The sequence below is a fragment of the Narcine bancroftii genome, chromosome 1, assembly GCF_036971445.1.
Source record: "Narcine bancroftii isolate sNarBan1 chromosome 1, sNarBan1.hap1, whole genome shotgun sequence".
In the NCBI taxonomy this organism is placed as follows: Eukaryota; Metazoa; Chordata; class Chondrichthyes; order Torpediniformes; family Narcinidae; genus Narcine; species Narcine bancroftii.
The window spans coordinates 130,615,570-130,628,463 of NC_091469.1; the positions used below are offsets into that span (position 1 = coordinate 130,615,570).

General features: G+C 40.0%; 1 protein-coding gene across 5 annotated transcripts in view; it reads left to right on the forward strand.

The window, feature by feature from the left end:
• Window positions 1-12,894, forward strand: part of ufsp2 (ufm1-specific peptidase 2) — an 82,282-nt gene that overhangs the window by 22,579 nt on the left and 46,809 nt on the right. For all 5 annotated transcript variants that reach the window (XM_069939554.1, XM_069939558.1, XM_069939588.1 and 2 more), the window contains one exon: window positions 8,298-8,376. In XM_069939554.1, the coding sequence (XP_069795655.1) occupies window positions 8,298-8,376 (79 nt within the window). The remainder of the gene's footprint in view (window positions 1-8,297; window positions 8,377-12,894) is intronic.

Sequence of the window (12,894 nt, forward strand, 5' to 3'; positions counted from 1 at the left end):
GAGAATCCTGAGGAAGATCGGGGAGGTTCTTTATCATGTGCAGGTCGGACTGGATAGATGGACTAGACATTCCAACCAGTTGCGACCAACTGAATATAACCTTGCTGAGACACCTGAGCAACTCAGCTTGGGATGCTCTGTGGGAGACTTTTGAACTGCAGAAACTAGTGACCAACCAAGCACAACAATCACGAAATTTTACCCGCTGCACCATGGAACCTGTACGAACTTCACAAAGTTTGCCAACAAGTAAAGCCCTTTCAAGCAGACCCAAGTCTCCACTTGAATGAGTAAAACAACTCAAAAGGGGGAGATGCTAGGACGCCCTAATCCGAGCAACCCATAGTCGCCAGGAGTGGGTGTTACCAATGGAGCCGTCAATCAACTGAATGGCTCATGAGACTTGTGCCTTCAAGTCAAGCTTGTGTAAATTTCTATAAATAGCACACTCCATTTTTTTTGAGAGAGTTCGGGTGTGGTTTGGTGAAACACTGTGTCTGTCGTTAATTCTATGAGTAAACTCAAAGTGGGAGTTAGATTCTTCAGCTATGTGTGTAGCCCAAACGTTTTGGGCACAGTTAAAACAGGATGGTGGGTACATGGAATGAGCTGCCAGTGGAAATTGTAGAGGGTGTTTTTAAAAAAAAAAACATTGCATAGGTACATGGTTAAGGAACATTTGGAGGAATACGGACCAATTTGGTCGGATGGAATTAGTGCAAATGGGCATCTTAGTTGCCTTAGACGTAGTGGACTACAAGGCCTATTTCCATGCTGTGTAAGCTCTGAATCTCAGAACATTTTCCTTTTCACTAAAGCACAATCAAAAATTCTAGGATTTCTGAAGAAAGGCCAAGAGAAGTTTGCCCTGGCTCAACAAATGAATTTTTATTTGCCCTTTCCCTCCACCCCCACATTTTAATTCAAGCGCCTGCCTGCTCATACCCTGACAAAAAGCTCAGGGCCGAAATGTAGGCTATATTGTGTCCTACGGACACTGCAGAACCTATTCCGTTTATCCAGCACTTTTGTGTATTAATGACAATCACAGCATCACAACTTTCATGTTTTACTACAACTTTTATTTAAGGTTTGGTTTGATGTTCTGTTCACAAACTACACAAACCTTGACTTCCTTTATTTACCCTGTAATTACACACAGGAACTCATCCACTTTTACAACCCTATTGTTCTTGCTCCTTTCTGCATTTTGCTTACATTATCTGTTCCCTCAATTTGCGCCTGACGTTGAGGGTATTTCAGAAATTCACATTGACTCTTGTAGGATTCCCACATTACAACCCTAAAAATATTGAATAAAATTACTCCCATGGGATTTGTGAGGGGGAAAAAAAGTAAATTTCTTTTTCCAACTTTTGTTTCTTGATGCATGTGGAAATGATATGACTTTCCTTTATGGATCATTTTTTAAAATCAGGGCCAGCAAGTTTGTTGAGCAGAAATTTGTGTTAGTTATTCAGTGAAACTGTATTTGTGCCTCAGATAGTGAAATAAAACGGTTTTGTTGAATTTATTCTTGTTTACAACAAGAATAGTTCCTGAGACATTACTAATTGCAGGAGGTTACATTGGTGAAGCTTGCAGAACTGTCCACATTGGGAAGGAGCAGATTTCTGGGTCTAACCATGCAACATGTCCTGCACAAGCTCCTGTCATTGTCATGGTTCAATGGAGGTGGAGTTCGATGGATTTGCTGTTCCCAAATGCAGCAGTGTTAACCAGTAGACACCAGCTTGCTTCTAAGCTTTTGATCGACTTTGATGTCTGTAGTTGCCATTTTCAACATGAACACCAGGGTTGTGCTGCTGAAAGGTAGAGGCAATTATGAGACAAGAATAAAACAATAAGCAAGATCGCCCAAACCTTAGGAATACCAAATTTAAATGTTTGCAACATTGTTAAGAAAGACTGTACTAGTGTGCTCAGTAATCGCAAAGGAACTGGTAACCCAAGGAAGATCTCCACTGCTATTGACAGAGAATTCTCGTCATAATGAAGGAAACCCCATACACCTGTCCAATAGATCAGAAAAAAACACACTTCAGGAACTAGATAAGGATGTGTCAATGACTACTGTCCACTGAAGACATCATGAACAGAAATACAGAGTCTACACTGCAAGATGCAAACCACTATGGAGTTAGCCATCGAAACAGGGATGTCCAGATTGCAATTTGCCGTAAAGTTTAAAACATTTTTTTATTTAATATGAAACCATTTACCAAACATATCACAATATTTCAATCGTAATACATGTGGTATTTTGTATATAAAAAAAGAAAAATGAAAAAATATAAAAGAAAGAAAAGCCTCTAAATCCCCTCCCCCTCAATCCCCAACAAACAAAAAAAAAGAAAATGAACAAGAAAACCACCACAGGGGTCACATCACGTGATGACGTAGGTCCAGAACGAGGAATCTGGCTCCTCTGGGGAAAGATTTAAGAAGAAAAAGAAGAGAGAACAGTTTGAAATTCGTCAGGCATAATTTTAAATAAGCAAAGAACAAAATACAATGCTAATGAAGAAGAATAGAGAGTCAGAAGAGCCTACAGAGAAGATAGAGCGAGAAAGACAAATGGAGGAAAAAAGAAGGCCTACCTCCAAAGATCAGCCAGGACCTCCGTTAAATCCTCCCAGGGCGAAGCGGGCCTCCCGGCTCTCCTCCCAGTGGGCCGTGGCATCACAACAGGGACGCTCGGACAAATTGGAGATGGGAGCATCTCGACGACATATGTGCAGTCGTCAGCAACGGGAGGACCTCTCTGAATGGCCTTTGAAGCCTTCCAGACAAGCTTCTGGTCAGCCCTGGAGGCTGCCTGGAGAAGTGGCAATATCAGAGATGGGAGAGAAGAAGAGGCTGAAACAGAAGAAGAAGAAGAAGAGCAAGACCCAGAAGAAATATTTGAAGAAGTAGCTGGGGTAAGGAAGAAAGTAAAATCTGTACCTAAAGTCCAAGAATTACTTGGCCGTGATGTTAAAAGATCAGAGGTTAAATTAAATGAAGTAAGGGAAATGTTTAAAGAAATGCAGAAAAAACATCAAGAGTTAGAAGAGAAAATTAAAAGTATTAATTTAGAAAATCAATTTTTTCAAGATCAAATGGAGATGATGGATGAGGATTTGGACCATGTGTTCGAAAGGATTAAGCAATAGTCTGATAAAGTAGATACATTGGAGAATTTTAGTCAAAGGAATAATATTAAGATTATTGATTTAAAAGGAGAGGAAGAAAGTGATATTATTCAATTCCTACAACACTGGATTCCACAATCGTTTGGACAAGAATACTTTAAAGGTGACGTTGAGATTGAACAAGCTCATAGAGCTCTTAGACTCAAACCCCAACCGGATCAAAAGCCAAGACCTATTTTGGTTAAATTCCTTTGGTATCAAGTAAGGGAATAAAAACTGGAGTTGGCAGCGAAATAAGCAAAAGCACCTCTGGAATTTGGAGGAAATAAAATTTTCTTTTACCCAGACATAAGTTTTGAAAGAAAAGTTTTAACCCGGGACAAAAATATATTGTGGAAGAAGGGATATACTTTTATTTTGCGTTATCCTGCGACTCTGAAAGGTTTTGTTCAAGGAGGACCAAGTAGATTCTTTATGGATCCAGATCATGCTCGGGAGTATGCAGAAAAATTACCGGATCTACATCAGGAGTTGGATCAAAGAATGGACACATGAAGTAGACGTGATATTTCTATGGTGCAACATTTGAAAATAATTGCAGATATTGTGAAGATGAATTATTACTCGGAGGAGCCGGAGGTACATTGATTGGTTCCTGCTGATCCGTGGACGTGTTCTGTGGTGTATTTGGAGCCCGTAAAATGGAGGGTGATAGCATTGTCTGGGATCTTTATGACAGTGCTTTGGGGGGGGGGGGGCTTTTTCTTTCTTCCTTTCTTTTCTTTCTTTCTTAACATACAGTCAAGAATTTTTGTGTTTACTGGATTTAATATATGTGTGGTATTTAGAGGATTGGTGATGTGCTGGGGATTGACAGAGAAGTATGACATAAAGGAATTTGTAAGGATTTTAGTCCTTATGAGTAAAGGGTTAAATTTTATGTTTTAATGTGAATGGGCTTGAAAACCATAGAACAACAAAGAGGGTATTGCCATATATTTAAAAAATTGAAGGTAGATAATGCGCCTTTTTACAGGAAACATTAAATTGAAAAGGAACATCAAAAGGGATTGGGTTGGAATAGTAGTGGCATCGCATTTTAATACAAAAGCTAGAGGAGTGGTGATTTTAATAAATAAAAAGCTCCCATTATAATAATGAATACAGTTTTGGATCCATTTGGTTGATTTATTTTAATACATTGTCTTTTTTTTGAACAATGGACATTAATGAATATCTATGCTCCGAATGTGGATGATGGTAAATTTATACAAGAGACCTTTTTAAATATGGGGGAAGCAAATGAAAATATTGAGCCAATAGCATTCACCTTCCTCACCACCTGCTGCACCTGCATGCCCACTTTCAATGACTGATGCTATCTATTTCCACATCTAAGTCATTGAGATATATATTGTAAACAACTGTGGCCCCAGCACGGAGCCCTGCGGTACCCCACTAGTCACTGGTTGCCATTCCGAAAAGAACCCATTTATACCTACTCTTTGCTTCCTGTCCATCAACCAATTCTCTATCTACCTTAATACCATACCTCCTATACTATGCTTTTTAAGTTTGTAAACTAGTTTTCTATGCAGAACCTTCTCAAATGCCTTACTAAAGTTCAGATATACCACGTTCACTGATACCCCCTATCCACTCTACTGGTTACACCTTCAAAAAACTCTGTTAGGTTCATCAGACATGATTTTCCCTTCACAAAACCATGCTGACTCTGTCCGATGATACCACTACCCTCCAAATGTACTGCGATTACATCTTTAATAATTGATTATAGCACCTTCCCTACGAATGATGTCAGGCTAACTGGTCTGTAATTTCCCAGTTTCTCTTTCCCTCCTTTCTTAAAGAGGACTACATTGGCTACCCTCCAATCCTCAGGAACTAATCCAGTATCTAAGGAGGTTTGAAAAATTATCACCAATGCAACCACTATTTCCCTGGCTACTTCCTTCAGCACACTTGGATGCAGACCATCCGGCCCTGGGGATTTATCCACCTTTAATCCCTGCAATTAAACTAATATAACCTCTCGACTTAGTTATTTCCTTTATACCCTCCCTCACATTAGGTCCCCTATCCTCAACAATTTCCTAAAGATTAGTTATGTCCTCCTTGGTGAAGACAAAACTAAAGTAGTCATTCAGACAGTCTGCCTTATCTTTGTTCCCCATGATTAACCCGTTTCTGTCCGCAACAGACCCACATTTGTCTTAACCAACCTCTTTCTTTAACATATCTATAAAAACTTTTACAATCATTTTTTATGTTCCCTGCCAGCTTCCTCTCATAGTCCCTTTTACCTTTCCTAATTAATCCTTTTGTTCTCTTCTGCAGAACTCTCAATTATCAGGAATTTTTTTTTTTGCTAATTTATATGCTGCTTCTTTGGATTTGATACTCTCTCTGATTTCCCTTGTTAGCCACAGATGTGCTACCCTCCTCAATCAAATTGGGATGTACATCTGTTTTACTTGCTCCAATCTCTCCTTAAACAATTACCATTGCATTTCTACCCTTAATTCTTTGTACCATTTGCTAATCTATTTTAGCCAATTCACATCTCATACCATCAAAGTTACCTCTCTTCAAATTCAGAGCCTTTGTATCTGAATCAACTCTGTCACATTCCATTCTAATGAAGAATTCCACCATATTGTGGACACTCTTGCCCAAGGGGTTCTTCACTACAAGATTGTAAATTAACCCTTCTCCATTACTCAGTACCCAGTCTAGAATGGCTTGTTCCCTCATCGGTTCCTCGATATGCTGATTTAGAATATAATTCCGCATGCATTCTAAGAAATCCTCTTCCTCCTTACCCATACCAATTTGGCTCACCCAATCTACATGTAGATTAAAGTCACCTATTATAACTGCAGTCCCTTTGTTGCACACATTACCAATTTCCTTTCTAATGCCATCCCTCACCTCACTGCTACTGTTAGGTGACCTGTACACAACACCCACTAGCATCTTCTGGCCCTTAGTGTTTCGCAGCTCTACGCACATAGATTCCAAGCTAATGTCCTTCCTTTCTATCGCATTCACCTCTTCCCTAACCAACAATGTTACTCCATCTTCTTTTCCCTTCCATCTATCCCTCCTGAATGTCGAGTAACCCTGAATGTTGAGCTCCCAGTCACAGTCCCCCTGAAGCCATGTCTCTGTGATCCAACTATATGATAGTCATTAACAGCATTCAATTCATCCACTCGATTATGAATGGTCCTTGCATTGAGACACAAGGCCTTCAGATTTACTTTAGCCACATTCTTAACCCTTTTACCATTATGTAGATAAGCATCTCTTTTTGACTTTCGACCCGGTCTTACCAGCCTGTCACTATTTACATCCCCTGACTCTCTGGACTGATACCCATTCCCCTGCCACATTAGTTTAAACCTTCCCCAACAGCGCTAGCAAACAAACGCCCAAGGACATTTGTCCCGGCCCCATTCAGATGCAGACTGTCCTGTTTGTACCAGTCCCATCTGCCCCAGAACTGGTTCCAATGTTCCAAGAATCTAAAGCCTTCCCTCCTACACAACCGTTCAAGCCACATATTCATTCTAGCTATCCTGTTATTCCTCCTCTGACTAGCTTGTGGCATTAGTAACAATCCAGAGATTATTACCTTTGAGGTCCTTCTCCTTAATTTATTTCCACTCCCTAAATTCATCTCGTAGGACCTCACCCCCTTTTTTTTTTTCCAATATCGTTGGTACCGATATGAACCACGACAGCTGGCTGTTCACCCTCCCCTTCCAGAATGTCCTCTAGCCGATCTGAGACATCCCTGACCCTTGAACCCGGGAGGCAACATACCAACCGGGAGTCTTGTTTGCGACCACAGAAACTCCTGTCTATTCCCGTAACAATTGAATCCACTATGACTTCCCCTACCACTCATTTTCCTGCTTTCTTTCACAGCAGAGCCACTCACGGTGCCATGATCCTGGCAGGAAGGTCATGTGGTTTTGAAGGCAGAGAGAGAAAAGACCAAACAGGCTTTCTCAGAGAGAGAGAGAGGGGGGAGAGAGAGAGAGAGAGAGAGAGAGAGAGAGAGAGAACTGGTTTCTGCAGTGACTTTTGGAGGCTGCAACAACAAGCTGACAGCTTGTTTAATCCCCATTTTGAAGACCATATAACCATTTACGGCGCGGTAAAACACCAGAACAGGAAATAAAGTTTTTGTAGACAAGACCTAATTAAGATTAGAAGATCTAAGATGGATTTATCATGTGCAAGGACATGAAACAGGTTATAATTTCTGAGTTCAGCCTGTTGAAAACCCTTGTGGTCCATACAAGAGGAAATGGCTGGCTAGAGTGTTTCACCTGACATAAGGGAAATAAGAGGAACTCTGTGGTGACCTGGGAGAAGAGGTTATCATTTGGAAAACACTTATGGGGCAAGTTTCCTCGGCAAAACAATGAAGTGGTTGATTGGAGGGAGTCAGTTTGTTTGTGTCCAACAAGAAACAAATCTCTCTGAAATCAACAAGAACCTTCCTGAGTGGTAACCAATTACCTTTAAGCACCAGAGCTTGGTGAAAATTCATAAATGTTAAATTCTGTGCACAATATAAGAATTGCCTGATACTGGTGAACTTGGAGGAATGAGAAGTGAAATTGGACTATGAATCAAAGAACTTTCCTGAATATATACACATTACATTCATGTGCGCTTAGTATTAGGGGGTTATGTTGTTAATAAAAATAAGTTAAAGTTTTATCCTGTTTTTATGTTTAAAGAAAATTAAAAGCAACTTTTGTTTAAGTAACTATTTGTCTTGGTAAATTTCAATTGCTGCTGGGTTTTGAGGTCCTCTGGGCCCATAACAACGACATTTAGATATTTAGGCCAGTGGTTCTCAACCTCTGTCTTTCCACTCACATACCACCTTAAGTAATCCCTTGCCAAATTCAGAACACCTATGCCCTAGATGCTCTGTGGTTAGTAAGGGACTATTTAAAGTGGTACTGTTTGTGAGTGGGCAGGGAAGGTTGAGAACCACTAATTTAGGCCATCTTGTTGGTATAAGAGAAATGTTCAGTGTGCACAAAAAAACTTGATCCATTCTAGACAAATAACTTCCTTTCAATTTATTTATTTCAGTTGCCACTTGACTCTGAAGCCTTGCTGTTTCGAATAAAGGGAGGAATTAACTTGGATGGATTCCTGAATAAAACAGATGGTGATTATTTTGAAAATTTGAACAAATGTATTTTGTAAAGTTTTTTGTTCCCTGAATAATTCAGAATCTTTACTACATTTTGAATGATGAGATCTTGGGTGTGAAAATTCTTTTAGTGAACTTGCTTATAATACAGACTTCCTGGTGCTTTTTCTGCATCTCTTTAACCATTTCACATACTTTATTAACTTTAATCTCTGATCTCTTAATATCATATCTTATTAACTCTTCCCTAATCATCAGTGTATTTTAAACTTTATGGATAGTTTTAACTTTCTTTCTTACCCCTTCTTCTTTCAACATTTCCTTTAAGCTTTGTTCTTCTTCTTCCTCTTCATCTTTTTCTTCCTTTTCTTTTTCTGCTAGCTCAAATAATTTCCCCTCCTCAGACAGTCTCTTTGATTGCCCAGGAGCCTGTCTAGTGGGCTTAGTGAACCATTCTAACAGGGCTTCCCATTGCTGTCAACTGCTCATGCGCGACTCCCAGATTCTTCTCCAAGGTAGGCCCTTCTTTTTCTTCCGGTTGTTTTTCTTCCATCTTCTCTAATTTCTTCTGCTTATTTACCTTTCTTTGGTAGCCTTGTGTTTTTTTTTTCTTTGGTTGTTTATAACTAATTCAGATGAATTTCAATCTTTTCTCTTCATTTAAAAAAAAAACTTTTTCTCAAAGAAGCCAAATTTCTTGTCCTGGCCCTATGTCATCACGTGACGTTCCCCCAGAAATCAAAGGTTGATGTTGATGCCATCTGGTTGGAGAGTGCCCAGATGGAATATTAGGAGTTTTTCCTCTAATTTTTTTGGGGGGGGGCTTGGTTTTGCAGAGCATGAGGCCATGGACTGACTTATCGGTATAGGAATGGGCAGTGGAATTGTTATGGTTGGCCACTGGGAGGTTCATGTTATTGCAGCTGACAGAGCAAAGTCCCTTTCACACTTGCATCCCACTAAATTGGCCGTTCACTGTCCTGGGATAGGAATGGGGTTTTGGCTTTTCACACTTGACCACTCCTAATTGGCACACTGAATGCTTTCACACTTGCAAGGAGCCATCCCCAGGGTTAAGACTATTCTGTCTTCTACCGGTGATGTCATGACGAATTGAGAAATGGTGGACCTGCCCTAAATCCTGATCAATGTATTATGATCTTATATTTGAACAAAATTAATGATGCCTAATTATAACAGAATTAAGCTTTATGTACAGCACAGTATGAGCCCTTCAGCCCCTGTTGTTGTGCCAACCTATATAAACTTTTATACGGGACCGGGGGAAAGTGCTAGCAATAAATAGCAATAGCGGACAATTCTTAAACTGAGTGGAAAAGTTGGTAGCACTATAGCACTCAATTTATATGTGTGGGAAAGTTTGTAGCGCTATAGCGCACAATTTATATAGCATGGGAAAGTTGGTAGCACTGTCGCATACAATTTAAACAGCGTGGGAAAGTTGGTTGCACTATTGTGTACAATTTCTAAATACCATGGGAAACAGCGATGGCGGATCTGCCCTCCCAGAATTCCATGCAGCAGAGAAAGAGCTGTATGCCCGGCTGCATGCATGGAGCATTATAGAGGGATTTCTCCGCTGCACGGAATTCTGGAAAGTCAGGTCTACCATTGCTTTTTTCCCCACAGTCTTTATAAATTGTGTGCTATAGCACTACCAGTTTTCCCATGCTGTTTAAAAATTTTTCAACTATTGCTATTTATTTTCTCTGTCTCTCTCCCTCCTCCACGACTTTCCCATGGCAGCGTTTATACCTTCATTTTAATCTTTTCTTCCTTCACTTCCTGAACTCACGCAAAAATGAGTCATTTCAATCCCTCAATGCAATTATTAGTTTCACACCTGTCTGATTGCAATGCCAGCATCTGCAGACAGCAGGGATTGTACTAGGCACCGAGGCCATTAATCCCTGGTGTGGGGTGATGTCATCTGACACTAGCATTGATCTGATTTTGCTTTTGCACTGGACACTTAAAAGGCCGATTGGCAGTTAATACCTGTGATCACTTGCAAGTGTGAAAGGGGCTAATTAAATGTGCATCCATTCTCTCCAATGTAGCGGAAGCCACAATGAGAGCACTGTGTGCAGTAGATGACCCCTGCAGATTCAAAAAGTGAAGTATTACTTGGAAGGACTCTTTTGGGCCCCAAACGATGGTGGGGGAAGGGGCATGGGTGCGAATATATCATTTCTAGCAGTCACAGGGCTAGGTACCAATGAGGCATCTAATGGGTAGGGAAGAGTGGACAAGGAATTCACAGAGGGAGCAGTCCCTATCGAAGGGAGAAGAGGAGAAGACCTGTCCGGTGGTTGGATCACACAGCAAGAGATGGAAATTGAGGTGGATAATACATTGAGTGAGGAAGCTAGTGATGTGACATCACGAGCAAGGAGAATCATGTCCTTGTTGCGTGTTTGGGCAGAGGGGGCCAGGAAGATGTGTGAGAAAGGAGGAGATATGGGTAAGAGCTGAGTCAATGGAGGTAAAGGGGAACCACATCCAGTCTGTTGATCTGGAATGGAAGCACTCATCCTGGGAACAAATGCAACGGAGATGGAGGGATTGAGAGAAAGGAATAAAATCCCTAAGGGGATAAGGTGTGAAAATATGTATGAACTTGGCCTGCTTCTTTATAATTTTTATGTTCTTTGTCAGTTCATCTCTTCCTTGAATATACTCAGTGATTGTGCCTTCACAATTCTCTTGGATTAAATTGTGAAGATTTACAATTCTTCAAGAGAAGAAACTCCACTTATCAGTCTTCCATCAATGGCCCCTTAACATAAATCATGTCATCAGTTCTTAAATCTCCTATCAAGGTGTGAGTGATCAAACACTTTAAGAATTCAATATATTTCAACAAGATCATGTCATTATTCTTCTAAATTTCATGGAACATAGACACAAACTGACCAATCATACCTCCGAAGACATCATTTCAAAAATTAATTTAGATTGGGTTCCACAGGGACAAGTTTGTTTTGTAGTATCTAATGCTGTCCTGTGAATTGAATGATTATCTTGTTTAACCAGATATGTTCAAAAACAATAAAAGAGAAGTTTCAATTATTTCCTAAAAAGTCAAATTCTGTCTCATGACCATCCAACAACCTTAAGGTTCATGCCAGGTGAGGCAGAAATTAATCTACACCACTTCCAATCTTGGTCTTGCCAATATGGTATAATTGGCAAGATCAAGCATAGTCTAGACTACTGTTTTGCAGGACATCTGCACTCTGTCTGCAACAACAACCTTTTGTATGTCATTTCAACCTCCAAATCCCACACTGATCTGTATGTCCTCAACATACACAGTGAGGCCAATCGCAAACCAAAAAAAGAGCACCTCACCTTCCATTTGGGCTGCCTAGATCCCAATAATATGAACATTAAATAAATAATTTCAACTTCCCATGTTCCTTTCCCATTATCTCTCCCTTTATCTACTTTTTCCATCTCTCCTTCCCCCTTGATACTTTGACTCACCATCCACCCCCATCTGATTTCATCTGCACTTCACCCACATACCAATCTACCTGGGTTTTCCTCTTCTTTGGTTCACCTTTCCTATCACCATCTGATTTCATTTACTCATCATCTCTCCATATTTGGTCCTACCTGTCACCTACCAGCCTCTATCTCTTATCATTTTCCCTTTCTACCTCACCTACAGAAATGCTATACTTGTGCCCACTTTCTTCCTCACCACCATTTGATTCAATAGACATGTTTGATATGCATACAATTTTGGCATTTTTGTAGCAAGATGAACAAGATCAATCCTTGCTGTTTTTGCACCTGCAAGCCACCACTCAAGGCCTGCAGACTGATGGAAATTAGCTCTCCCTAATCAAAACTTCCCTTTTTCTGAAATCTTAAATTGTTTGTTTGCATTGTGAAAAAAAAAAGAACTGAACTTCTTTGTGGTTATTTTCTGGGTAATCGCAACATTATTTTTTCAGCTCTGATTCCTAATTCCACCTTTCTCCATGCTGTTCTATGAATCTGAAAGAGACCATTTGCTCTTTGATGTCATGTTTGATCACAGGGTGAGCTTCAGTCCAGAGATATGGGTTATATAGCATGGCCAAATCATTCCCAATCTAGAGCAACAACCATGAATCCTCCAACCTTCTGAGATCTCTGCACTTTTTTAACTTTAGTCTCGTGAAGATAACCCTGATTTTATTTCTGCCACTTTCAACAATGGTGATCATGCCTTTACCTGCCTCACTTTGGAATTCTGTTCTTAAACCTCTTTTGATTTCTACTCTGTTCTCCATGTTTTAAGATCCTTATTAAAATTCTGTTGGTCACTCATTTGTAATATGTTCTCATAAATTCTTGCGTCCCAAGGTCATATTTTGTTAAATGACTATGTGAAGTGTTTTTGGACAGCAACAACTTGTATGCAATTTTTAACTTGGTAGAACCATCCAGGATGCTTTGTAGGAGTATTATTAAGCAAAATTTGACATCAAGTTACTTGAGGAAACAGCAGCATGAATT